This window comes from Harpegnathos saltator, unplaced genomic scaffold (assembly GCF_003227715.2).
Source record: "Harpegnathos saltator strain DR-91 unplaced genomic scaffold, Hsal_v8.6 scaffold160, whole genome shotgun sequence".
Classification (NCBI taxonomy): Eukaryota; Metazoa; Arthropoda; class Insecta; order Hymenoptera; family Formicidae; genus Harpegnathos; species Harpegnathos saltator.
In genome coordinates this window covers 1002625-1030451 of record NW_020229940.1, presented here as the reverse complement: position 1 = coordinate 1030451, position 27827 = coordinate 1002625, and the positions used below count along the sequence as shown (strand labels likewise).

The 27827-nt window shown below is 32.4% G+C and overlaps 1 protein-coding gene across 8 annotated transcripts in view; it reads right to left on the bottom strand.

Annotated features, from left to right (window-relative positions):
- Positions 1-27827, bottom strand: part of unc79 (UNC-79 domain-containing protein) — a 49575-nt gene that overhangs the window by 20685 nt on the left and 1063 nt on the right. For 3 of the 8 annotated variants that reach the window (XM_019842641.2, XM_025296845.1, XM_025296847.1), the window contains exons 2-26: positions 23687-23806; positions 22080-22241; positions 21730-21900; positions 20064-20153; positions 19669-19854; positions 19307-19539; positions 18996-19210; positions 18560-18912; positions 17123-17264; positions 13947-14123; positions 12503-12774; positions 12234-12376; positions 10260-10484; positions 9101-9247; positions 8647-8776; positions 8264-8436; positions 7905-8053; positions 7633-7790; positions 7295-7476; positions 7010-7211; positions 6722-6916; positions 6498-6611; positions 3132-3280; positions 361-482; positions 36-267 (exon numbers count right to left, since the gene is read on the bottom strand). In XM_019842641.2, the coding sequence (XP_019698200.1) occupies positions 36-267; positions 361-482; positions 3132-3280; positions 6498-6611; positions 6722-6916; positions 7010-7211; positions 7295-7476; positions 7633-7790; positions 7905-8053; positions 8264-8436; positions 8647-8776; positions 9101-9247; positions 10260-10484; positions 12234-12376; positions 12503-12774; positions 13947-14123; positions 17123-17264; positions 18560-18912; positions 18996-19210; positions 19307-19539; positions 19669-19854; positions 20064-20153; positions 21730-21900; positions 22080-22241; positions 23687-23806 (4442 nt within the window). The remainder of the gene's footprint in view (positions 1-35; positions 268-360; positions 483-3131; positions 3281-6497; positions 6612-6721; positions 6917-7009; positions 7212-7294; positions 7477-7632; positions 7791-7904; positions 8054-8263; positions 8437-8646; positions 8777-9100; positions 9248-10259; positions 10485-12233; positions 12377-12502; positions 12775-13946; positions 14124-17122; positions 17265-18559; positions 18913-18995; positions 19211-19306; positions 19540-19668; positions 19855-20063; positions 20154-21729; positions 21901-22079; positions 22242-23686; positions 23807-27827) is intronic. The other 5 variants (XM_025296843.1, XM_025296841.1, XM_019842642.2 and 2 more) reach the window with 5 other exon arrangements.

The following is a 27827-nucleotide window of genomic DNA, read 5'->3' as shown; positions in this document are numbered from 1 at the left end:
TTTTATATATTTTACCATTTTTTCGGCTTTTTTACCTTGTATAAAATGACAAGAAGTGACATTAACCAAGATCTCCTGATATGTGGCTCCAAATACCAAAGACTGTAGCTTGGTGGTTGGTGATCGGTAGGCGGAGTAGTTTGTGGTGGGCAAGGGCAATGTTGTAATATTGCTAGAACTGGCGACGTCATTAATAAACCCATCACATGATTTTGGTCTAGTAGTTGCGGCAAATTGGCGATGAAGACATTAAATACTGGCGAAAGTCTGTGGTAGTTTTAAAATTTCATTAATTAACAACATAATAAATAGTTCTGTATGTAAATGGTTGCAAATACTAATTAGCAATAGAGTTCTTACCTTAAACGTTGTGGAGATGTATGGAAAGTGCGTTCAGTTTGATTATATCCCAAAAGTAGGTATAAATGTCGCAAAACTATACCTTGTGTTTTCGACAGTGGCTTTTCATCCGTCGGATATGCCTAATTAAATTATATGATACATATATATAGGATGTCCAAAAATAACAGTGCCAGAGCTTATGGGGACATAGAATGGATTAAGGTGAAAGTCCCATTTAATTATAAAAATCTGAGGAGTGAGTGCGCGCTGAGATGAATGGTTGGAGAAGCATTGCAGCCATTTGGACAAAAGCGCAGGCCAGTCGATCACGCAATTGTTGCTGGCGTGCGATGGCGTGCGGTGAAGAACAATGCGTTGCTTCATGTTTTATCTCGCCGCTCCTATGTCTTGCTGCATATCGGTAACAGATGCTAAATCGATTGAGCCGCGTTCTTGTGGCTGCACTTCTCCAATTATCCATCTCGACGCGCGCTCATTCATCAGATCAATCATTAATAATTCAATAATTATTGCGAATATCGCAAAACAGTATCGAACTTTTATATTTGTTTTAATCCGCTCTATGTCTCTATGATTTTTTTGTACACCTGACAAGGAAAGGGTCGAAACTGTCCCTCACCGACTTTGATGGGCTTTGGATATGTTGTAAAGCAACAAAACACATTAGACATGTATTTTTTTATGGGCGTACCTCAAGGTTTAGGGGAAACAACCCTTGAAAGAAAACTAATATTTTCATTTTTTGCGGAAATCTTCTAAAGTACAAGGTATATGAAAAAATGTTTCGTACAAAAGATTTACAGTATTTTATAGTGTTTACAACAATATACTCAGATTTTTCAAAAGTGTAAAAATTTTCAACCTCCCACTACCCATTAATTTTGCAAAATTAAAAAATTTTATACGGACAAAAATTAAAGAGCTTTTGATGCTGAATTCATCCATATATAATAATACAATATGGTTATGATTAATTTTTAGAAAAACGAGATGATATCGTGCTGTAGGTATCGTGCTGTAGATAGGGATTATTTCTTTTCGATTACGCTGTCCTCAATAACTGTCTCTTATGTATATTTTCTCATATTACAAAATGCAAGAGAATTAATCTTAATAACTTATTATACAAAATAAAGATAGATAAGTTAGATAGATGAACGTACATGTACAGTATCTCTAATTTAAGTGGACACGCTTAATTATTTCTTAGAAAATTAAAGATATAAAAAAATTGTTTAAACAAAAAATGTTTGGTTTGAAGAGGGACATAAGATAGTTACAGTATTTTGTTTACAAATGGCGCCACTTTCCAGATATTCAGTGATTATCAATTTTCTTAAATGGAAATCCCAACTTTTTTACATCTTCTTCTACCAATTAATTTGAACAACTTTTGTGTGAACATTTTTTTATTTGTCTAATATTTTTTGAGATATTTAAGGATAACTTAGTAACTTTTTCAATATTTAACTTATATCGAGTTAAGGATATTTCGCTAACTGTTTGTTGGAAGAAAAAATAGTACTAGACTTTTTTACTCTACTTGGTCTCAAGAATATAACATCATGTGTGTTATATTACATTTATATTGTTGAATGCGAAATTTTAATATAAATGTAATGTAACTAATGCTCTATGTCGACTCGGAATTACCGTCCGCTTTTGTTACGAATTACGAATGTAACAAGAGATAATAATTCGGATAATAATTAGAAGATGCAATTTTTTACAAAAATATGTATAGAAATGCATATGCATATACAGAAAAAGAATCATATGCTGTTGAACGAGGTATAAGTTTGTACGCGATGCTGTGTTTCTCAAACCCGCAATTATAGGCGTACCACAGACACGAACCGCCAGTAAATGGGCGTAGAATGGACATGCACCAAATAGAGACTTTACCGGCAGTGTCTGCAAATGGGCGTAGTCAACGTAGTTCCCGGCTACAAATGGGCGCAAATGGCGTTAAAATCAGTTATGAAAATTCATGTCGGCCAAAACGCCGGCGTGACCACTTTCAGGCTTCTCTCTGCTACAAGAATATGTAATGAAAAAGGGGGTTCCATTTAAGAAATTTATGTTGATCTTCACGTGACCTTGACAACGCTATTCAAGGTTATAATAATATTGTCATATAATGCGCTTTATAAAACCCTACTAACTTTGTATGAAACATTTTTTTCTAAAATGCGTATTTTTCGAGATATAGATTTAGAAGGGATTTCAATACTTTTCGTACACCCTGTATAGTCAAGAAACGGACACCATTCTAACGAACGATCCGATATTTATATATGAGAAGTTTTATACAATATAGAACTAATGCAAACACTACATTTATATATAGCATGATATAAAATATATTGTTTTTATTTTGTCATAACTTGCAAGTATTAAAGCAATAAAAAATATATTTTTAAAGAATAATTACTTTATAAAATCGATCATGTTACATTAATATAAATATAATATGACAGCCATTATGTTATGTGTTACTTATTACATATTTTATAAATGAACATTTATATCCTAAATAAGTTTGCTGAGTTCAAACTATCTTATGAAGATCATTCATCACATCGAGTACATTAATTTTCTTTAATTAATATCACAAAAATTATTATGATGATTTGCAGAATGGTAAATGATTTTTCTATTCAATTCACGCACGGCGTGATATTCTGTACATTATACAGAAAATTCGGTTTAGTTGGATATTTTGTTGTGTAAAAATATTTTACGATTAAAACGGATAGATAATTTACCTGATCTTGTCTTGAAAGAAATTGCATTAAGAGAAATACTAGCAAGTGCATCGTTTCTTTATCCGCTTCTTCAAGATCCACGATTTTGTGAGTATATCCTGGTAATGTGCTAGCCTCGTCGACCATGTTTAATGAATGTATATGACCATCTGTAACGTTTGCTAATATTAATTTATTTTTATAAATCCAAAATTTTGCTAAAGAGGGAGAATAAAGTTAACAAATTAATTATAATTCAATAAATACTATTTATAAATTCACCTAATTTACCTAATAGTTCATGATTGAAGGAATTAACAATAAATAAGCTATGCAAACAAAAAAAAGCATGCGTATAACTATATTTGGCTTCAAATATTAGTTAAAGCGATATATAAGAAAAAAGGTTCTTGCACCAATCCAAAGCTATTTTTGCACAATGTGGAAAAATATACTCTAATAACAGTTACGACTGTCTGACACACGTACACACACACACACACTCTCTCTCTCTCCCTGGTTTTGTTCTTTTTCAAATATGCTGTTATGCATAGAAAATTAAGAGATTTTTTTTATACGTGCTCTTTATTTCTAAATAAAACACTTCTTGACAAATGATTCTCTCTCTCTCTCTCTTTTTCTCTCATTTTGCCAGAAAATTAGTTCATTCCACCAAACATTTTTCTTCTTGTAGACTTGAATAAAACGACAGGACACAATGAGTCTCTACGCGAATTCTATCATACTCTAACAATTAAATATTCTCCTAACGATAGAGTACAATAGAGTACGATGAAAAAAGTTCATCGTATTCTATCTTTACGCAATATCATTTTTTTCGGATCCAATACAGCGAAACGATAGATTGCGATAGAAAACAATAAGAATCTTTGTAGATATCTCATCGCTCTCTATCGCTTTCTCTTTTTCGATGTTTTCCTTGATCAAAGAACTCTTGAACCTTGAACTTTATATTTCAATATGAACTTTATAGTTCAATATGAGCTATCTGTAACACCTCATGAAATAATCTCATAATTGTAATCGCGAATATTTAGCGGTCATATCGGCGCGAGCTTAGACGCGGTGCGGCGCGACGTAGGAGCGGCGAAGTAAGGACATGAGCACCTCGCCGCACGCCGCCAACAGTTGCTAGGTCGAGTTACGTAGAAAACAAATTTCTCACGGAGTGTCTGTTCACCAAACATTGAATTATGATTATAAATTATTCGATACTAATGCTAAATGCTACATTTTACAACAAGTGGTTATGTAAATAAAGTTAGGTGGATCATACAGGATGTCCCATTTTAAAGGACCCACTCAAATATCTCAAAAACACTGTATTAAATCGAAAAATGTTTCAGACAAAAGTTGTTCGGCTTGAAGGGGGACATAAGACAGTGATAGTATTTTGTTTATAAATGGCGCCACTTTCGAGATATTCATTGATCATCAATTTTCTTAAATAGAAATCCCAATTTTTTATTATATCATCTTTTTCTACCAACTAATTTGAACAACTTTTGTCTGAAACATTTTTTTATTTGCTTAATACTTTTTGAGATATTTAAGGAAAACTTGGTAACTTTTTCAACATTTAACTTACGATATCTCGCTAACTATTCGTCGAAAAAAAAATAGTATTAGACTTTTTCACTTTATTTACTATCAAGAATATATCACTATAATAGTATCTTTTGTTAATTTAATAATTTTGAAATTTCCAAAGGTCGATAAGTTATATTATATAGATAAGATATTATATAGGGTGTAAATAGATATTCACTATAAACTTTCAAGGCACATGAGGAGATTATATAAGGTCTAATAGTTAATTCTTTCCGATTTTCGACAATTTTTAATCTTTATTTAAAAATTTATAGAATAAGATTAATCAATGAAATATTGTCCGTTGTTATCGATGACTTTATGCCATTTATTCAGCAGTTGCCGAATCCCACGATAGAAATTTGGTTTGAGGCTATAAAATCATCGATGAAATTTCGTACATCGTCAACTGTCGAAAAATGTATATCAAATAGTACGTATTGCATCGATCGAAACAAGTGAAAATCTGATGAAGCCAAATTTTTTATCACCAATTACAATTTTGTGCAAAAAAATGTTTTTTGTTGTCTCGTGAGCGAGATAATGTATGTGGTCAATCGATGATTTTTATTGTCCATGGTTCATGTGGAACCCACTTCCTTTTTTTCGTATCTTTTCTATATAATGTAAACGATTGCAAATTCGCGATGCTTTCTGGCTTACTCCAGCTTTTCTGCAAGTTCTTGTGGTCTTTGTACTGTATTTTCATTCAGCAGATTTTGCAACTCCTCGTTTTCAAATTTTTTTGGCTGACCAGAGTGTAGTTGGTCATGAAGATCAAAATCACCACTTCAAAAGCGTTCAAGCCAGTTTTGGCACGTGCGATCGGTCACAACATTTTCACTATGAACACAAATCATTTTGGCTGCTTCAGAAGCGTTTTTACTTAAATGAAATGCAAAAATGCATCGCGTATCGAATATATTTTTTGTTGATAGCCATCGTGAACACTATTTGATTATTTATTGATTATTGAGGTCCATCAAACGCCAAACCATATGTCTATTTAGAAAAATTAAATATCAATATTTTAAAACCGCAAAAGAGAGAGAGAATATTTCAATTTCAAATTTTGCTCTGAGTTATGTAAATCGGAATTCATCGGAAAGAATTAACTAATAATTAAACCTAATAATTAATTTATATTTTATTAGGAACACATGCCTGGATATATCTTGTTTCCAGATATTTGCTCCTAATAAAATGTGTTTTCGTACTACAAATATGAAAAGATTCCATCTGTAATCTGTGCAATAACAATTTTTTGCACAGTTTTATTTAGTCCTATTAGATTATTTGCTTCCAGTTATATTTGTATTGGAATAGTTTGATGTTTAAATTTCTAATCTATAAAAATTGTCCAAAGTATCAGCTCCGTCGCAAGCATTACACTTGCCTATCGCACGACATATGGTCGAAATCTATTATATTTCAATATGTGGCACGGAAACGCAACATTTCTGGATATATATTTCTAAAAGGAAAGAAAAAAGTAATAATGAATTATAAAAGCTTCTCTCTCCTTTTCTCTCCTATATTTACTTAAACTTATAATGAATATTATATATTTGTTTACAACCTGCATATTATCAATCATTACTAATGTCTACTGATGATTCTGCATACTTACTTATCGCGCGAACGTATTTACCAGCGATCCACTTGCTGTAGAATGCTTTAACATCCCTTTAATGGACCGTGTAATACGAACGAACATTTTTGCACGTACACATTCATCATCGTCTACCAACTACGCAGGCAAACACACTACTCTACCTGGGATACTGTTATTAGACGGGGTAGACCCTAACAACTGACCCAGTCCGAATCTCGAGCTCTTCCTTTTTAAGATGGGCGCAGAATATTGTCGGCTGTACACTTTTTCCTTTTCTGCATAAAGGATGCGGGAAACGAGAAAAAAGTAACACATAGTGTACGAGGTATGGACTAGAGTGCATAGAAAGGTGATAGGGGCATGAAGGTGAATATAATATATATACCTTGCTTGGTATCTTGTCGAGGTATCATCGAAGCTGGTGCAGACATTGTACGCTTATAAGGCCACTTCGTGCCAAAACTTGCGCTTAACGTTTTTACAGAACTTGTGCCACTACCGTCAGATTGGGATAATGCTTCATGCGCGCGATGTAATTTCTTCATGAATACTTCGCTATTCAGATCCGTATTTTTTAAATCTATAATAGAAAAGACTATTTAATGATAGTATGCTTCGTAAATGTATTTAATACAAAGTTTAATATAATAGGATATATAAGTATGTAACTGACCGCGCAAGTAAGCTATATCTCCCGACTTCTCCAAATTGATCTGAGCTTCAAGAAATAGCGTATCGAATCGATTTAGAAAGAATTCCCAAGTTAAAATACGTCGATCACTTAGACTATTATGAAGTTGGTAAAGTGATTGCAATACCATCGGACGATCCACGATAACGGAATCAAATTGTGTCTCCAGGCATAAAATTAATGACTAATAGAAGAATAATTATATAAATATAATATATAAAGTATTCGCTGAAGTGGTTTACATTGAATTGAGAAAGTAATACTTACTCTGATTGCTGTATCATGAATAGTACCAAGATATAAAGTTGCACGTTGTGCAACGTAAACATTGTTGTCGTCCATACTTGTAATTAAATAACAAAATGCATTCGCTAGTGCAGCTTGCAGACTTGTTATGTTTCGTAACGGTGTTGAATCCATAAATCTTGCAATTAACGTGACACGTTCGACTGAAATATTCCAAAACTTTCATTATTTTATATGAAATGAAACGGCAAAATAATATTTCTAGTGTTCTCTTTTATTTTTTATATTTTAAATTAAAATTAAATAATATTTTTATCGATAACAGCTTACGAAGAAAGATTAAACTAATATGCGATTACCTGCGACGAATCTAACGCGCCAATCGGAATTATGAAATTCTTCTTGCACGAGTCGCCAAAAAGTGTCAGTGCCGCAAGGTAACGTCACGCAATGCAATAATAGCGGGACAGTCACTTGCGCTATGTGCGAGTGTTCAGCATTTAAAAGCTCCCATAAACTATAACAATTAAAACTATAACAATTAAAAAAGCTTTTATTAAATTTTATTTCTTATATATTTTCCTATTATTGCTTACCTCTAACATTTTATGTTAAGATTTAAAATACGTACTTTCTTATTAATAAATTTTCTTGACACCATATAAAAAATCCTTGGTGGTCTTTCACCGCTGTATTAAACGCATCACCATACAAGCACAATACATTCAAACACTGTAGCATGTAATACAATATGTCAGGTTTGTCAATTGTCATTATTTCCTATAAAATATATTTTTATCAAAAATAATTCTCAACTGAGAACTAATAATTTTTATTAGTAATTATATTTATAATTTTGATGCTTTTATAATGCTTGCCTTGTAATTTTAAAGCCGATAATTTTATGATTTGCAACATTATTGATATAATTGTATCATTAATATAATCATTATTTGTATATCTTTAATCATTAATATAATATTTTTATACCTTTAATAGTTTGTGTATATATTGAAGATATTCCGGTAATTCTTCTATCGTAAAACGGAATTTTCCCACAGAGGTATGCCAGAAGTTGTCTAACTCAGTTTCCGGGCTTAGGTTCACAGGTTCATCGTTTTCGCCTATCAAATAAGGTTTTGCCACGCTCACCGTTGCAGTAGCTAAGAATATGTATTTGTAAAAATTATGCTTTTACACAAAGGTCTTTGACAGTAAAAATGAACTATAGAATCTGATCTGTTAATCAAATACGAGTATTTCTTCGAGACGAAGAAAACTACAGATAGTCATTAGTTGTAGCGCTATAGCGCTGTAACGCCGAAAAGGCTATTGCACATTATCAAGCAATTGCAAAAAAAATATTTATTTACCGACGTCTGTTTCTGACAATGTAACTGTTCTCGCAACGGCTGACATGACTTTCTCTGTGGGCATGATAGCTGCAAGATCCAGCTGTTCCGAAACTGTCTCTACTGTTGCTGTCATGATCTGTTCGAAGAACTGATATAAACGATCAAGATAGCTATTTCAATGACATAGATTAGCCTACCGTGTTTTGTGATCAGGCCGTAGAAGAAGAGACAGAGAGAAGAAGCACACATGGATACATATACGATTGAAACTGTTTAAATAGCATGCTGTTTCATTAACAATGGATTGTGTAATATATATGTAACGACGATAAAAATGTGTTTTAACGTTCGTTTCATTGTACGACATGAAATCTTTTTTCGATAAAATTGTAAAAGCTTTTTATGGGACAAACATTAAATACGTGTTATGAACATGAGGAATTTAAATTAATTTACTTGTTAAATAACATACATGTGGCATATGAACTAAAACGCCGCCAACAGAATGCATTTCTGGCACTGGCATATTGATAACTACATCAGGTTTTGAGTCGCTCTTTTTTGTTGTTTCCGGAGAACCTTTGCGACCATGATCGTCCGCGGTTTCGTCCACTATTGTCTGGAAAAAAATAAATATAATGTAAATTTTTCCTCCAATTATTTATCTTTATTCTATTGTTCATCTCTATTTTAAATTTATATTTTAAAATAGAAAATAATTAAATAAATCAAAATATTGCTATGAGCATAAATATTTGGACCACATTGCCTAAATAATTAATCCTTCACGTGCCAAGTTTTTAAAATTTATTTGTTAAAATAGTTATAAGAACTTATTTTGACTATGATAGATATAAACAACTGTACCTAATTCGTTATACAAGGTGGTTCAAATATGACCGGGACTGATTTTTCTTATCAAATCCTTTATTGTCAAATATATATTTACATATGTCACCCTTCAAAGTACTCCCCTCTAGAGTCTAAACATATTTTCCAACGTTCTGGAAGCATTCTAATGCCCTTTTCATAAAAGTCTTTTTGTTTGCTGCGTATTCACTCCCGAACAAAATCGATGACGGCGTCGTTATTTGCAAACCGCATGCCTTCCAAGTCTGACTTAAGCTAATTGAAATAGGACCTTCTGCCACATCCGCCGTACAGTCCCGATTTGGCCCCAAGTGATTTCTACCTGTTTGGAAGGCTTAAGTCAGACTTGAAAGGCATGCGGTTTGCGGATAACGACGTCGTCATCGATTTTGTTCGGGAGTGGATACGCAGCAAATCGAAAGACTTTTATGAAAAGGGCATTAGGATGCTTCCAAAACGTTGGAAAAATGTTATACTCTAGAGGGGAGTACTTTGAAAGGTGACATATGTAAATATATATTTAACAATAAAGGATTTGGTAAAAAAAATCAGTCCCGGTCATATTTAAACCACCTTGTATTTATATTACACATTTTGAAGTTACAAATAAAGTGAAAATTTTTAAAGTATGAATATAGGCATTCATGAATATAGGCAAAATAACCCATATTGTTTACGTTTAATGAGATATAACAAATAATATTAAGTGGTGAGTGTGGCGCTTAAAGGGTGAAACTAGACTATTAATTGAATAAACTGACATCGGGTGGATATGCTGGATTTTCCGGTACTATATAAGTGATCAATTCTAGACATAGCTGGTGCCAAATCACTCTTGACTCGCAATAAGTGCATTCAATATCCGAAACGTTACATGTATGATAGCTATTCCAGTTTGACGCAACTATGGATTTCATTAAATGGCAAGCGTCCTGACAAACCCATGTATTGATTCCAGTATGTTTATCCACGCCCTGAAGTTCCATCTGGATCAAATTCAAAATTTTCGTTACTATATTCTTATACAATTGCAGATATAAATTTAATACTTATATATATACTAATGTTTTACTGTCAAAATTTGAAAAAAGTAATTAGAATTCTGTTTGCCTAAAGCAGAGCTAGAGACGATCTGTACATTTCAGGCGAAATTTAAGAGCCCACCGTACCCCTGCCACCCCTCCACGCTCAGCGGCCAAGGCGACGATCGCGATGCGTTCAGATCCGTCGCTCTATAAAAAATCAGTTGAAGCGTACCCTCGCGTTATATTATCATTAAAGTTTTTTCCTCGTTTAATAATCACTTAAAAATAATCACTTAAAAATATATATGTTTATGCATAATTTATATATATATATATAAATTATGCATAAATTTATATATATATATATATAAATTATGCATAAATATATATATTTTTAAGTGATTATTAAACGAGGAAAAAATTTTAATGATAGTAAAAATTTTAATGATAGTATGACGCGAGGGCGATGCTTCAGCTGATTTCTTGTACAGCGACGGACCTAAACGCAGCGCAATCGTCGCCTGGATCGCTGAGCGCGGAGCGGTGGCAAGGGGACGGTGTCACTTTTTGAATTTCGCCCGAAATATGCAGATCGTCTCCAATTCTGGCCTAAAGAGTTTGGGTTTTTAATCTATTTTATAAAGTTCTGATTATGATGGTTGAAGCATGCAAACTGTCATTTGAACAAAAAGAAGTTATCAACTTTATATTTTTATCTAAAATAATGGTAATTTTTTAAAATCTTGAAGAAATTTTGAACATAAGTTTTTAGTAATTCCCTAAATTTCAATAATTACTATCAAGACTTGAAGGGCGATAAAACTAAAACATAAATGTTCTGTTATATTTTTGTATTTCAGATATAAAACTTTTAAAGTTCTTACGAGGTAAATTTTTCAGAAATTTATCTATTTCCTTAGCTTGAACAATTATTCTTATTATTCAAAGAAATGTAGACAGAAGTTGAAGTTTTAACTATTTTTCGTTTTAGTTTTTATTTTTAAATTAATTTTAAATTAATTTTAAATTAATTTTTGGATGTGTAAAATTTAAAAAAAATATTTATAGAAAACTTTAAAACTATTTAGTATCTCTTTCCAGAATTTATAAAATTTTTGGTTTTTGTCAATCCTTATGGAAAAGAAATTCAAATATTGAGTGTTTACACTTAATTGTTTGAATTTATTCTTAAATGTGGGTATATTCGGAAATTTCTTAAATATATTCTTAAATTTCAATATATACTTACATTTGAGAGTAAATTTTAAAAAATATTTATAGAAAACTCGTAAATTCGAACAACTGAGTATAAACTGAGTGTAAACATTCAATATTTAAGTATTTTCTCCGTAAGGGAAATAAGAACTTTGGAAGTTGGGTCTCCTTTTTTTAAATTATACTTTGGTTATTTTAAATGTCAAAACTATTTCTAGTAGATTAAGAACTTTAAAATTGTTCGAAGAACAGACAGAATTCCAATCTTTTTTTTTTTAAGAATGGAAATGAAAAAATATTTAGAAAACATTTAACTTCCAGTAAGAAAACATTTTTTAAGAATTATATAAAAAAATTCTTCCATTAGACACACACTATATTTTTAAGTTCATCGAAATATAATATATTAAACTTCAAATCCTCAATAATGGTATAATTATTCTATGGATATTAATTTTATTCTAAACTAAAATTTAGAAGAACTTTCCGCCTCACTTGTTTCAATAGTATGTCAAGCATAAGAATACAGCAGGATAAATTTAATTCAGCGTTTGTCATAAATTCCATGTGCCTTGGCGTTGGTGCCATATCGTCAGAAAGTGGCGTTGACTTGCCAGATTCGTTTTCGACAACAGGACCTGTAGGATATTTCGAAAAAATACTCAATTGTGAATTAATATTTATTTATATATCATAGAATGACATTTAAAAATTTAATTATATATTATAGAAGAATGGAAAGTTCGATGTCAATAATTACGCACATGTAATGTTACCATCACAATCTTTTGTGGACTTGCTTGGTTTTAGCTCTGATTCTGCGGAATTCATCGATTGCATGACGATGACTCCGTCGCTAAATATTGAAAATAATTGGCCAAGTGGTATCATTATTTCTAGCATCGTAAGTGTTTGTAACCAATTAAGAGCCTGTTCTTGCACTTTTGCACTCGTATTGACAAATCGCTTCGCGACGAAATTATACATCTTCTTCGCGTCAAATCCTAAAGGACTCATATCAGGATCCAATATTTTGCTGTAATACGAATTTATAAAATACTGTAAATTTAGAAATACGGATAGTGCTTAGTATGTAAATAAAAATAACAAAATGATTAAGGGTCCTAAGTACGATTTATCAACTTTTGCCTGCACACAGCTTGGCTCAGTCGTTCAAACAATTATTTGTGTTGTTATATTATAGGGTCAAGTTGAAACCCTAACCCCGAATCGTGAGAAGCAAGGGGACTCACGTTAATTCAGCACCCCGAATCATGAGAGGTAAAGGGACTCACGTTAATCAAGCACTTTAAAGGGAACAGAATTCTACTGCGTCCACGTCGTTGTTCCTGGGTAGCGCTAAAAGTAGAATGATTCGAATTTTTTGATGCATAACATACATAACTACAGAGATTTGGGTGAAAAGTTGATTTGGACTTTGGAATGATCCCTAAGAGTCAACTTGACCCCATAACATGACAACATACATAAGGTATCGTATTTTAAGGTCAAAATACTGCTTTGAAGCTTTATAACTGGAAAAGTACCTCACGGAAAAACATTTAATTATAGTGTTTTGGAAAGCTCTCGAAGTCAGCTATAAAAATATGTAATAAAAAATATAGTTTTCCATTCAAGAAATTAAACGTGACCTTCATGTGACCTTCAAATAACTCTTCAAGGTCAAACCTATGGTACCCTCTTATGGCCTCCTCGAAACCATACAACTATTGTCTGAAACATTTTTGTCTTAAACTTATGGATTTTGAGAGATTTCAGTGCGTAGATTAAAATGGCCTACCTTGTATATAATATTTTATTTAATATAATGATAATAATATTTCAACATATTATAAACAGGACCATTAATATATATATCTTCAATTTCGAAAATTAACCAATATTAAAATATTACGCAATATTTTATGTGAAAAATATTTTCCTAGAAAAATTAACATTACTTAAATTACTTTTTAAAGGAAGGAGTAATGTTCCAATTATTTGGCGATTTTGATTAATTTTCCTTCTATTTATAATAATTGTATATATAAAATAAGTAATAATTGTCTATATATTTTCTGTTGTTTTTTTTTCAATATGTCTTAAATCCTTCAAGAATCTTTAAAATATTTGTTTTATCGTAATAATACTATATGATTGGAGAGATTTTTTATGTTTAAAAATTTTTCAAACTCTGGATATACTTACCATAATATTATTTTTAATTCGTGAAGCTCGTGTTCGGGAACGTCATTCACCATTGCTTCCATCCAATGTGGCATTACATAATCCCACACATCGGGCGTAATTACTTCGTATGGTACCAAACAAAATAAACGATTTAGGCCGTCTTTTAAATGCGATGTTCGCGAAGCCAAAGTTTCCCTTTAGAATGATAAACTTATTTGTGAAATGATCTAATCGATTTTATAATTTAATATTATAACATAATTAACATAATTTTACATAATATAACATATTTGTATATAAGTTATATACAAACATAAGTTATATATAAAGTGCCATAACTTGTTCCGAAAAATTCGTACAAACATGGAGCGGATTAAGATAAATATAAAAGTGCCGTACTATTTTGCGTTATTGGCAATAATTGTCGAGTTATTAAGTATAGAAATTTGACGAATAAGCGCAGACGGAGATGATATTGGAGGAGTATTACAGTCGCTCGAGCCATAGCGCGGCCCAGTCGATCTAGCATTGTTGCCGATGTCATGCCCGAGCGGCTGAAATGCTCTTTCAATACCATTTCGGCGCACGTTTGTCAGATTCCTATAATTAATAATAATCGATAATTATTGCAAATATCGCAAATTAATATTGGACTTTTATCTTTGTCTTAATCTGTTCTGTCTCCACGAATTCCTCGTAACAAGTTATGGGACACCCTGTATATCTGAAATATAAAAATCATATATATTATTTCCTCCGTTCTCAACACACGATGAATAATGATTCGCGTTCACACATCCGGAAGATCGCGACATGCGAAAATAAAATAGGTTGTGCGCGCAACCTAATTATATAAAATTATATGATTATACAGTGTGTCTGATTTAAGTGGATACACTTAATTATTTATTAGAAAATTAAAAATACAAAAAATTATTTAATTAATAATAAAATTAAAGGCACAAAAAATTATTAAAACAAAAGTTGTTTAATTTAAAGAAGGGCATAAAACAGTGATAGCATTTTGTTTAGTGATAGTGTTTTATTTAGTTTGCGAAAATCGTTCAAATTGATTGGTAAAAAAAGTTGGTAAAAACATTTTTTTATTTGCTTAATATTTTTTAAGATATTTAAGGATAACTTGGTAACTTTTTCAACATTTAACTTGTGATATCTCGCTAACTATTTGTCGAAAGTGTTTGTTTCAAGAATATATTGTTACAATAGTGCTTTAACTTTTATTAACTTATTGACCTTTGGAAATTTCAAAATCATCAAATTAATAAAAGTCAGGATGCTATTGTGACAGTATATTTTTGAGACCAAATAGAATAAAAACGTGTAGTACCATTTTTTCTTCCAACAAATAGTTAGCAAGATATTGTAAATTAAATATTAAAAAGATTACTACGTGTTTCTTAAATATCTAAAAAAATATTAGGCAAATAAAAAATGTTTCAGACAAAATTTGTTTAATTTAATTGGAATAGAAGAAGATGATCCCTTTAATAAAAAACGCATGTTAACATTGTGAATGTATTTCTTATCGAAGCCTCTTTTCCGCGATGCTAATTGGCCGTCTCGAAGTCGCGTTGCGGCCAGCTTCGTGTCGTTTGCGGCTGTCATCGCGTGGGATGACAGCTGGATGACAGTTTTTGTATCAGGGGATATCTTTCAAAAAAGGTGCGTGGAACCTCAATCTCGAATATATCGAAGATGGTGAAGAGAGAGAGAGAGAGAGAGAGAGAGAGAGAGAGAGAGAGAGAGAGAGAGAGAGAGAGAGAGAGAGAGAGAGACAGGGATAGACAGGGATAGACAGGGATAGACAGGGATAGACAGGGATAGACAGGGATAGACAGGGATAGACAAGGATAGACAGGGATGGACAGGGATGGACAGGAATGGACAGGAATGGACAGAGATGGACAGAGATGGACAGGGATGGACAGGGATAGACAGGGATGGACAGGGATGGACAGGGATGGACAGGGAGAGACAGCGAGAGACAGCGAGAGACAGCGAGAGACAGCGAGAGACAGCGAGAGACAGCGAGAGACAGCGAGAGACAGCGAGAGACAGCGAGAGACAGCGAGAGACAGCGAGAGACAGGGAGAGACAGGGAGAGACAGGGAGAGACAGGGAGAGACAGGGAGAGACAGGGAGAGACAGGGAGAGACAGGGAGAGACAGGGAGAGACAGGGAGAGACAGGGAGAGACAGGGAGAGACAGGGAGAGACAGGGAGAGACAGGGAGAGCCAGGGAGAGACAGGGGGAGACAGGGAGAGACAGGAAAAGATAGAGAGAGACAGGGAGAGAGAGAGAGAGAGAGCGAGAGAGAGAGAGAGAGAGAGAGGGAGGGAGGGAGGGTGAGAGTTAAAGAGAAAGAAAGAGTGAGAGAAAAAGAAAGAGTGAGGGAAAGTGATAGAGTGATGGAGAGAGGGAAGGAGGGAGAGGGGGGAAAGGGGGAGAGATAGGGTGATTGAAGAGAAGGGTGAGGGAGGAAGGAGTGAGGAAGAGGGAAGGGAAAGTCAGCTTCTATATTCAGGACCGTTTTGAATTTATCTTCAAATGCTTTTTAGCCAATAGAACGATGCATATAGCATCTGAAGAGAACTCAAGATGGTTTGGAATAGAAATGTTAAACGTCGAAATTCATTGATTATACGGTTACGCGTTACTATGCAGAAAATATGTCATGGAATTTCAAACTGTATGCGCCTAATACATCGTATGTTGGAGTCGAATATTATTAAACTTATATTACACTACAGGGATTATTTTTATGATTTATAATATTTATTCCAAACTTTAATATGAATAAGCTAAAATGGCGCGCGCTTGTAGTGTTCTATATAATAAAAAATTCAGATTTCCATTTAAGAAAAGTAATGGTCAGTAAATATCTCGAAAGTGTCGCCATCTGTAAACAAAATGATAGTTGTTTTATGTTCTCCTTGAAATCGTACAACTTTTGTTTGAAACATTTTTTTCTAAGATGCATAGTTTTCGAGATATTTCGCCATCCCGGTACTTGTTATACATCCTGTATATATATCTCTCTCTGTATGTGCATGGACAAAATTCATATATGATTTTTTTTTCCCGGGTATAATTTCATTTATTTATATTTATTTGAATTGTATAATTTTAAGGAAAAAATTAATTTATCATAAGAACAAATAGAAAACTCTCACCAATGGCCTCCAACTCTGACGTAATCTGCTGGATGCGGCAGAAGACAAGAAATGAATACTTCATAATGCGTTTTCATAACTTCCGAAAGCCAACCACAAACATATTCAGTTTTTAATTTCTCGAGAGCACTTTCCGCTTGACCTGAAAGATTTACGAGCAATCGAAAAATTTATTATAATAAAAGAAAATTGTTAAAATTGATTCGAGAACGCCAGTGATTAATTATTATATCACTGATTTGAATATTACATAGAACACAATGAACGCACACAAACATCAATAAATTTGACATTTATTGTTTCGGAATTTATCGTGCAGTACAGCAAAAGCTCTCTTTGAAGAAGAACATTTAATCACTCGAAATATGTGTTACGTCGTGTGCAGGTATGTTCAATATGTTGCGTGCAAATTTTGAAATAAATTCTCGAATTAATATTTCTTCTACAAATCTAATCTATTGAGTGGAGTAAATTCGGTTAAGTATTTTCAATTTTTAATCAAATTTAGTACCTGTTTAAGCAAAACAGCTTTTATATTTAAGTATTTCGTAACATTTAACTGAAACATATTATAAGGTATTTAATGTACGTATACATAGAGGATGCATCTGAATTTTGTCGACAAATTTATAGGACAGATGTTATGTTGAAAAATGAATAAAAAAAGTGTTAGTAAATATATTGTACTCGTATGTCCATGGAAGCTTAGTTTTTGAGATATATGCTTCAGAAGATAAAAGTAATAAAAGTATTAAAATGTATCACGATCAGCAGGTTAAGAATACTATAATAATTAAGAATATTAATACAACACATTTTTATCCGTTTTTGAAGACCATATCTATCACTTTTGACAATTTCTGAATGTTAATAAAAAATCATCCATTGGAACGTTATATATTGTTATTCTTTATTGCCAATGAAATTAAGAAAACGTATTATTTCCCCTTGATATCAAGAATACCTACACTTTTAAGGAGTTTATGGACATGTCAGCAATTTTGAATAATTTTTTAACAGTATACAGGATGCTAAATTTCAAACGTAACAGGTAAAAAATTTCGAAAACTATGAAAGATATTAAAAAGAACTAAAACATAAAACGCGATTTAATGAATAAAAAAATAAATTTTTTTAATAAAAAATTTTTTTTAATTAAGATTTTGTTTTAAATTAAGATCGCTGTTATATTTCAGAAATTAAATATTTGAGAACATATATTTACTAAAGTTTATTTATTAATATTTTTATGTAGATTCTATCCTCTGTGTGAGTTGATACAGTTCAGATATATCCTATATAGTACTATAATAATTATGAAAAAGAAAAGGAAACTTATAATATATATTATACATATTTAACCGATTCCACTCTACCATCTAACTATATTTAACTACGTCTACTTGAGTAAAGTGTATATGCAAAGTGTTAAATTACCAACAGAAAAGATAAGGTGCATAAGACTTTTTTTAGTACCATCGAAAGAGTAGGCAGTGACATGAAACCAATGAAATAACATTGATAATAAACGGCCCAGTATTTCAACTGGGGTATCTTCATTTGGGGTACAAAGCCCCACGAGCAACCATACGCCATATCTGCCAAGTAATTGGCGTTCTTCCAAGCTCGTGGGATCACAGTGACCACCAAACGTGCTTCCCATACCACCAGTATTACCTCCGCCACTTCCACCCCCTGAGAATCCTGTACCGCCCTTATTACTGGTACTACTACTTAACTCCATCATCTCCCTATTATCAATATTTAACGACTCGGCTTCCTTAAGCAAACTGTAAGATGAAAGGACCGTACTCAAACTGAGCTTTACCAACCAAGCAACAAAATATACTCATTGATAGATAAAATGTTTTACCTGACAATTGCTTGGACCATATAGGTCTGCGTTTGCGAATCCAGCTGCGAAAGATGCGGGAGTGCCGTATGGTAAACGTGATCGCCGCCGCGACGATTGTTATGGCGGATGTTATGACATTGTTGACAATAACGTATAGGATGATTTCCGTTATAACTTGCGCATTCCGTCGAAAAGCAAATGCTAATGGCTGATTTGTCCGCTGCTCTACAATTCTGACATTAATCAATATTATATTGAAGTTTTTCAAATATTCAAACGAAACGATTGCAATCGTGCAGTCCACAAACTGTTACGGATCACACACTCACCTTGTTTTCACAAATCATAGACACTTGTTGCATCGGATGCAAAATATCGTAGAACATTTGATTCGGATGTTCCCGATGAATTTCATTCGCGCATTCGATACATAAATAGAGCGGCGGCGGAGATTCGGTAGCGAAAGTGATAGATATGCGATGATCATAGCAAACCTTACCAGCTTCTGCGTTTCCGGCATTCGGGCAGCTATCCCGTTGACATACAAACGGAGTAAGATCGTCTACAATATAAATAATAGTTTAATAGTCTAATATTACAATAATCAATGATAATTCAACAGCTTTCACATCAGTAATTAACATGTTGCGCTTTAAAAATCTAAAATGCGACATGTATTTAATGTACCTACTAGTAAATTTTACCAATACAGCACGGCGATCAAATAGATTTGGATTGAACGATGGCCAATAATAGAAAAGTAATTTTGCAGCCGATGCTCTTGCTGGTGCGGTACCATAAGCGATTACACAGAGTATATCCTTTACAACTCCCGGCTTCAAGGCCATCAGACACTCCAACAATTGGCAATGATGCGCTGTAAGAATGTTTCTATTTCATATTTTTATTAGCTTATGCTTTCTCAATTATGTTTTCTCAATGTTTGGGAAGTTAGATGTATGCTGATATGATTTATCAACTGATAATTGCTAATTTCGATATACTTTACTATCTTATAAAATTTGTTAAAATGTTTTTTTATCAAACTGTATACACATATATATATATATATATATGTATATATACCTGGGTTATTGGAATACTGAAAAATCATCATTATAACAGCGGCCACTGATTGACTAGCAGAATTTTCATCACCAATTTCAATTTTTCTTGCTAAAAATGATAAAAAAAGTATTTAATTTAATTCTTTAACGCACACATAGATATAACGAGTAAGTATTGATTATAAAATTTGATAGTATTGCAATAATTAAAAGATAATGTTTAATAATATTAGGTGTGTGAATTAATTCAGTCCGTTTTTCTTCCAAAAAAAGACTTTAGTATGAAAAAACATGAAAAAGTACATTAATCAAAGTATTTGTCATCGCTTGTTATTATTTTTTCCCATCTGTCTGGCAGTTGTTGCATTCCGTGACGGAAAAACGACTCGTCCTTCGAAGCGATCCATTCATTGAGCCATTTCTCTATTTCTTCATAATTGTTGAAGTGCTGGTCCGAAAGCCCGTGTGCCATCGATTTGAATAAGTAATAATCGAATGGAGCAATGTCTGGTGAATACGGCGAGTGAGCTAAAACGTCTCAGCCAAGTACTTCCAATGTGGCCTTCACAATCTTTCCAACATATGGTCGAGCGTTATCGTGCTGGAAGATCACTTTATCGTGTCTCTTTGCATATTCCGGCCGCTTATTCTTCAATGCGTTGTTTAAACGAATCAATTGTTGTTGGTAAAGTTCGGCAGTGATGGTTGACTCTGTTTTAATAGTTCATGATACATTACACCCTTCTGGTCCCACCATATACAGAGCATTACTTTCTTGCCGTGAATATTCCGCTTTGGTATCGATATGGATGGTTTCCCTGGGTCGCTAATGGATTTCCTTCGTTTGAGATTATCGAGATATACCCACTTTTTGTCTCCAGTCATAATACGATGCAAAAAATCTTTTCTTTTTTGCCTGGCAAGCAAAATTTCAGACATGGCTTTTCGCCTCTCGATGTCTTTTTCTTTCAGTTCGTATGGAGCCTATCTTCCTTCTTTGTAAATCTTTTCCATGGCTGCCAAACGCACAGAAATTATTGATCGATCAATATTCAACAATTGCGCGAGCTCATGTTGCGATTGACACGGATCTTCATCGATTAACGCCTGCAATTCCTCGTCCTCGAACTTCTTCGGCTGACCTGGACGAGGTTTGTCATCGACACTGAAATCATCACTTTTGAAACGTCGAAACCATTATCTGCATGATTTATCAGTGAGAGCACTTCCTTTAAGCTTCTACGAGCATTCGATGAGCTTCAGATGCTGTTTGCTTCAAATGAAAACAGAAAATGAGAACTTCCCGGAAATGATGCTCTTTTAGCTCGAATTTCGACATTTTCGAATTAGATGTTATTGTTACAAACCCAAACGTTTATCAACTGAATATTATTGCCAGATATCAAAACTAAAAGATAAAGCCTTTTGCAGACATTAGAGGTTAGAAAATTATATAGTACAGCAATTGACCGCCAGATGAACCAAATTAATTCACACACCTAATATTATATTACAACGAAGACTCTGAAATTAGCATTTCAAAGCTGCGTTGATAACTACACTATATTGATAACTTACCAATATAGTTGAATCTCGTTTTAAGAACTATGCTTACTATTATCAGTTAGGTCAGTTATAATTAAAATAATAACCGACAAAAATATAATATAATAAAACATACTTACTGATAGTGAACGGCAAAATGTAAAAACAAAGATAATTAACGATTTCTTCATGAAGCTCTATGGGGAGTACCGATATTGTACTGGCGGCTAGATACGGTATATTGTCTATCATATCGTGATCGAGAAAAGGTAATAGACAGGCTAGACATTGCAGTAAAGCTTTCCCGAATGCTGGAAAATAAGTGTTACTTTATAAAAAGTTTCCTGAAAGAAAAGTAAATAACTACAATGCTATGAATAACAAATCCTAAGATATATAACTGCTAAAAACGATTTAAAAACTATTTAAATTTATTATTTGAACGTGTATTGACTTTTATTTCAACTGTCTTGATAGAACGACAATAAACCTTGTAGACCAATATGTATTAATGGCACTACGTCGATCAGCTGAGTTAATGCGTTGTAAAGTTGTTTATAATCCAAATTAGGATACAATGCCATTCGTTCTCCATCGAATTTTTGCGATTTGATCATTTCGAACGGCGCTTCACATACTTCTTTTAACAAAGCTACAAGATGTTTAAGAGTTTTAATGAAACATTAATTGTACACATCTCTATCGATTCATATATTATTAAACTGATATATTTCAAATGGATGATATTATTTTTTAGGTGTACAAATGAATAATCCAAATTTTTCATTTTGAGTTTTAGATTTATTTTGAAAGAAAGTAAAACAAATTTTTCAATCAAAGTATTCGCCTTTCTTTAAACCATCTTTTAGGCAGTTGATATCTCGGAAAAATGTTGTGTCTTTGGACACGATAAAGCCATCAAGCCATTTTCGAATCTCACTCACTGATAGTACAGTTAGAAGTACATATCGGACAAGGCGTGTTAACCGGAGCAAGTGGTAATCAGATGAAGCAATATCTAATGAATATGCTGGGTATTACAAAACGTCTCAGCTAAGATTCACTATGGTGTGTTTTGTCTTAGAAGCAATATGTAGCTTAGCGTTGTTATATGCAACAATTTCATAAGACGTTTTCCTTTGCCAATATACAGGCGTTTTTGTTCCAGTCCTTGACTTAAGCGTATTAATTGGTAGTCAGTAATAACTATATTTCTCGGTTCCAACAGCTATAATAAAGCACGTCCTTGATATTCCACTAAATGCAGAGTAGAACTTTCTTTCCAAAACGATTGGGCGTTACGATCAATGTTGACGTTTCGCCGGATTCATTTATGATTTTTTGTGTTTCGAATTGTCATAGAATATTCATTTCTCATCGCCCATAATGATTTTCCCCAACGATTTTCCTTGTCGATGTTTATTAAGAAGAGAAAGATACGCTGCTATTCGTTGATTTTTTGGCCTCAGTGAGTTTACGTGAAATTCATTTTCCTTCATTTTAGATCTTTTCCACTTCATGTAGGCGTTTGAAAATGATTTGCTACAATATTTTCAACTGTTTTGCAAGCTCTTTTTCCGTTTGTACGGAATTCTCAGCAAGTAATTCTTCCAAATCATCGTTGTTGCGTTTCCGAGGGCCTACAGGGAGTACAGGGCGTTATTTGTTGATCAGACTAAAATCATCGCTTTTAAACCACTTAAACCAAAATGTGTACACATTGTACGATATAATATTTTTGTTGAAAAAAGAAACAAATCAATTCGCACGCTCTTGTAGCATTTTTTCCTCGTTGAAATTCGTAAAGAATACAGTGTCGGATACCTTTATCTATTGCCATTTTTGACTCTATTGAATTGAATACTTTTGAAGATTATGTTGAGTTTACCGCCATATTAAATACCATTCTTAATAACTGTATGTCAACAATATCACCGCAAAAAAGTAGGAAATTCAATTGATTTTAAAATTGATTTCTTAACTATTTAAAGAAAATTTGGTTTATTCATTTGTACACCTAATAATAACAGTAATATCATTGATCAGCAATATCATTATAGTTAAGAGAAAGAGGAACAGGCAACATTTTATACTTACATAACAAAGTTTGAGAAAAATACTTCAATGTGTTTGCGACATCTAGACCAGAAGGCATTGGCTGGCTACCGTGGAGTAGTCGTTGATAATAATCATGTAAACTAGTTAGCTTTAGACTATCTATAATTCAAAATTTTTTAAATATTATGTTTAAAAATTGTTTAATATTTTTATTTCTTTTATATAAAGCGAATTATTTATTATAAATATTTTCTTTACTTCACTATATTTTGATGCATGCAATTAAATTCGTATATATTTTATTTACACAGTTTCATTTACACGAAAACAACATGTAAATGTTTTATACTAATCAAAGTTTCCGTTTCTTCGTCACAGCCATTTCGACTAGTGAGAAAATAATATATGCCAAAAATTTTTGCAAAATACGTTTAAATAAAAAACATGTATTTATATAATTTGGCCAAAAATAATTTCTCGAAAACCGACAAATAAATAAAAGACCAAAATTTTCAAATTTTTATTAATTTTATTGTATTCCAATTTCAATTAATTTTCGATCCTAAAATAAAATATGAAATTGATTTTTCAAACTAATATTAGAATTTCGCGATTTAGATCATCTTATTTTTTTAAAGTTCAGTTTGATGAATTAACGTATGGATTAAAAAGCTAAAATTGATTCATTCACAATTTTAATGATATTATCAATCATTGATAATACAATCTCTTCAAAATGTGAAAATGATGACTTAATATCATAAAAAATTGATGTCAATAAAAATATATTTTGAATACCTTATCATATTAAGATATCCAAAAACAACATTTTTCCGAGATGGAATTTATAAACTATCCGAAAGATAGCTTAAAATTATCGAAAGCAACGGGAAATATCTTGATTGAAAACTTTATTTTACTTTCTTTTAAAATAAATCTTGAATTTGGTCAACAAATTTGGATTATTCATTTACACGTAACATTTATTAGTTATTTAATCCAATAAAACCCACGGCTAAACTAGTCAGGATAGTAAAAAACAGTTGAAACAGAATCAAGGAATAGAGAGACATTTCTGACATAAATACACACATCATAAGCAATTTTGCAATTATTCTTTAACCCTTTACACTCCGCGCATTTCTTTACCACTGTCTACTAACAACTCCGACATACTTATGCCAAGGTTCGTAAATAGAGGGACGGAACAAAGTCAGGTCCTCTCATGATCGCCATTTTGGAGCCAGAGAATCTGTGTTGGTGTAATACTATGTATGTGTAGTATTATGGTTTAGTTGTGTGAGTGAATAAAGTAATCAAAACATAGTTTAAACACATTCCAAAATACCAAAGAGAATTTTCAGAAGAAAAACGGTAAATATACATATATACAACCTCCTGAAAAGTCCATGACCTTGACATATGTTGTTAAGGACATATTCCTGAGTTGCAGCCGTTGCTCATTGTTCATTAAAAAGTTATTAACAAAAAAAATTAAATTTGTTAGTATAGCTATTTTTTTGACAAGCAAATGGATTATTAGAAAAATTAAAACATTTTATAGTATTTGAACAAAGAATATATGAAATTATAAAAATTGTGTTCATTTCTTTTATTAAACGTTTATTATTCAATGTTATTATATTTTACTCTGGACAAAATAAATTATATACTTACATAGTGTAATGTAGGGAACTGTCAATATTTACATTTCATTATTTGTTACGATATTGTTTGTCATTCTATTGTTTATTTCTACGATTCATTGTATCTACGATTAGAATTTATATGTATAAGGGACCAATAATAGTCATGATGAACAAAAATGAGGTAATGAAAGCAAATTTTTCTTGATATGTGATATTTAGTCACTTGCAATCAATAGAATGAGTCTTTCACAATAATAATAATTGCTAATAAATACTCAATTTCTATTAGAGCAGTGCAGCATATTTGGAAAAAAATATGAAACATGGGCAAATTATCTCGGGATTAGGTCAAATTATCTCGGAAAAGATCGAAAGCGGGTTATAACTCTTCGTGATGATACCAGAATCGTTCGAATGGTAAAACAATCCGAAGCTATCATCAAGAAACATTGTAGAATCGATGAATTTGACTGCCAGTAGTCGCACTGTGCGTTGCAGATTTAGAAAAACTAGACTGAAAAATATATTCGCGTCAAAGCGTCCCTTCATTAATAAAATAAATAAGAAAAAGCGATTCGAAATTTTCAAGAAGTATGCGAAAATGCCTCTAGACTTTTGGAAAAAAGTATTATGATCTGAGGATATCAAGTTTGAATTATTCGAACAAAAATGGCGGTCTAGGGTGTGGTGAGAACCTGGTGAGGCTCTCAAAGAAATAAATATTTAGAAGACGTGGTGGTGCTGGTGATATGTGTGCGCGCGTATGTGTATGTTATGTAAAACATGGAGGTGGTAATATCATGATATGGAGGTGTTTTGCTTAGTCTGATATCGGGAATTGGCTCAAATTGAAGGCATTATGAGCAGCAGAAATATATATTTATATATTAGAAGGTTGAATTAATTCTGGTCTTATTTTGTCAATTTTTTTATCTTTATTTGAAAGAAATGATTAAATTTACATCAATCAAAATATTTTCCGTCGTTAGCTGTGATATTTTTCCATTTTTCTGGCAACATAGTCATTAACTTTTATTAAAATAATAGTTATATTGGGTGTGTGAATATGACTCCGCCCTTTCCCAACAGATGTTGCTTTTAGTATTGTGAACGTGTACTAATAACTGGCAACACTTGTATTCGATAGTACTTCATGTCAACTTTCAAACGCACTATGTGAAATTTGGTTTAAGTGTAAGCAACAAGTGTTTAACCCTACTTGAAAATGTCGGTTTTCGTTCCAAACAAACATCATTTGCGGGAGGTATTATTACACTATTTTATTGCAAAGAAAAGTGCAGCGGAAACTTATCGTTTGCTTATGGAGATTTACGGTGATCATGCTCCATCTAATACAACTTGTAAGGAATGGTTTCGACGATTTCAAAATAATAATTTTGGAACTGAGGACAGAGAACATGGGAAACCACAAAAAAAATTTGAAGATGCTGAATTGGAAGTATTATTGACAGAGGATTGTTGCCAAACTCAATCCGAATGCGTTTGAAGCGAGCCATAGAAGAAAAACGGCCAGAATGGGTGAATAGGCACAGCAAATTAAATCTTCAGCATGATAATGCCAAACCGCATACCGCAGAAGTCGTGAAAAGATATTTAGATGGACAGGACTGGGAAGTGCTACTCCACTCGCCATATTCGCCAGACATAGCTCCTTCAGATTACTACTTATTCCGGACGATGCAGTCAGATCTTACGGGAGAACGGTTCACTTCAAACGAAAGTATCAAAATTTGGCTTGATAATTGGATCAGCTCAAAAGACCAGAACTTCTTCAGGCAAGGAATACATAAATTACCTGAAAGATGGGCGAAGGTTATAGCTGCAGATGGAGCATACTTTCAATAAACTTTTCTTTAATTTTCTAACCAAGCAAATGTGTTTTATTTTAACAAAAAGGACGGAGTCATATTCACACACCCAATATTAACAAATTCAATTTGTGGAAAGTATATGATTTATTTTGTTCAGCACTGTAAATAAACATTCAGAATTGTGGAACAGTAGAGAATGAATGACTGCTATTAAAACTGAAAACCATGTGAGACACATATACACACATATAAGGTGAAAAGATACAATAATGCGTAGAAAATGAAATATTAAACTTTTATATTTAAGCAAAACAATTAGACATTAGTTTATTTAGATTATTGCAACGGGTAAATTTATTAATTTCTTTTTTTAACAAGACACATCGTTAATATAGAAAAAACACATGTCAGAATATGAAAAGAATGTGTAAATAATATTAACTTACAACGTTGTACTCATATGTAATTTCAATATCACTAAAATTTCCAAATCAATGTCAGAGTTTATTTATAATTATTTTGTATAAAACATTAAAAGCGATATATTCGAAAACATTACGTATTGTTAAACAATGTTGTAATAATGTTACTATAATGATTTTTTGTTTATTAAGTCAGGAATATTAAACTATATAACATATATCGAACATAATATACTAAATATGATAAACTTCTATTAAAATGTATTTATTAATAATA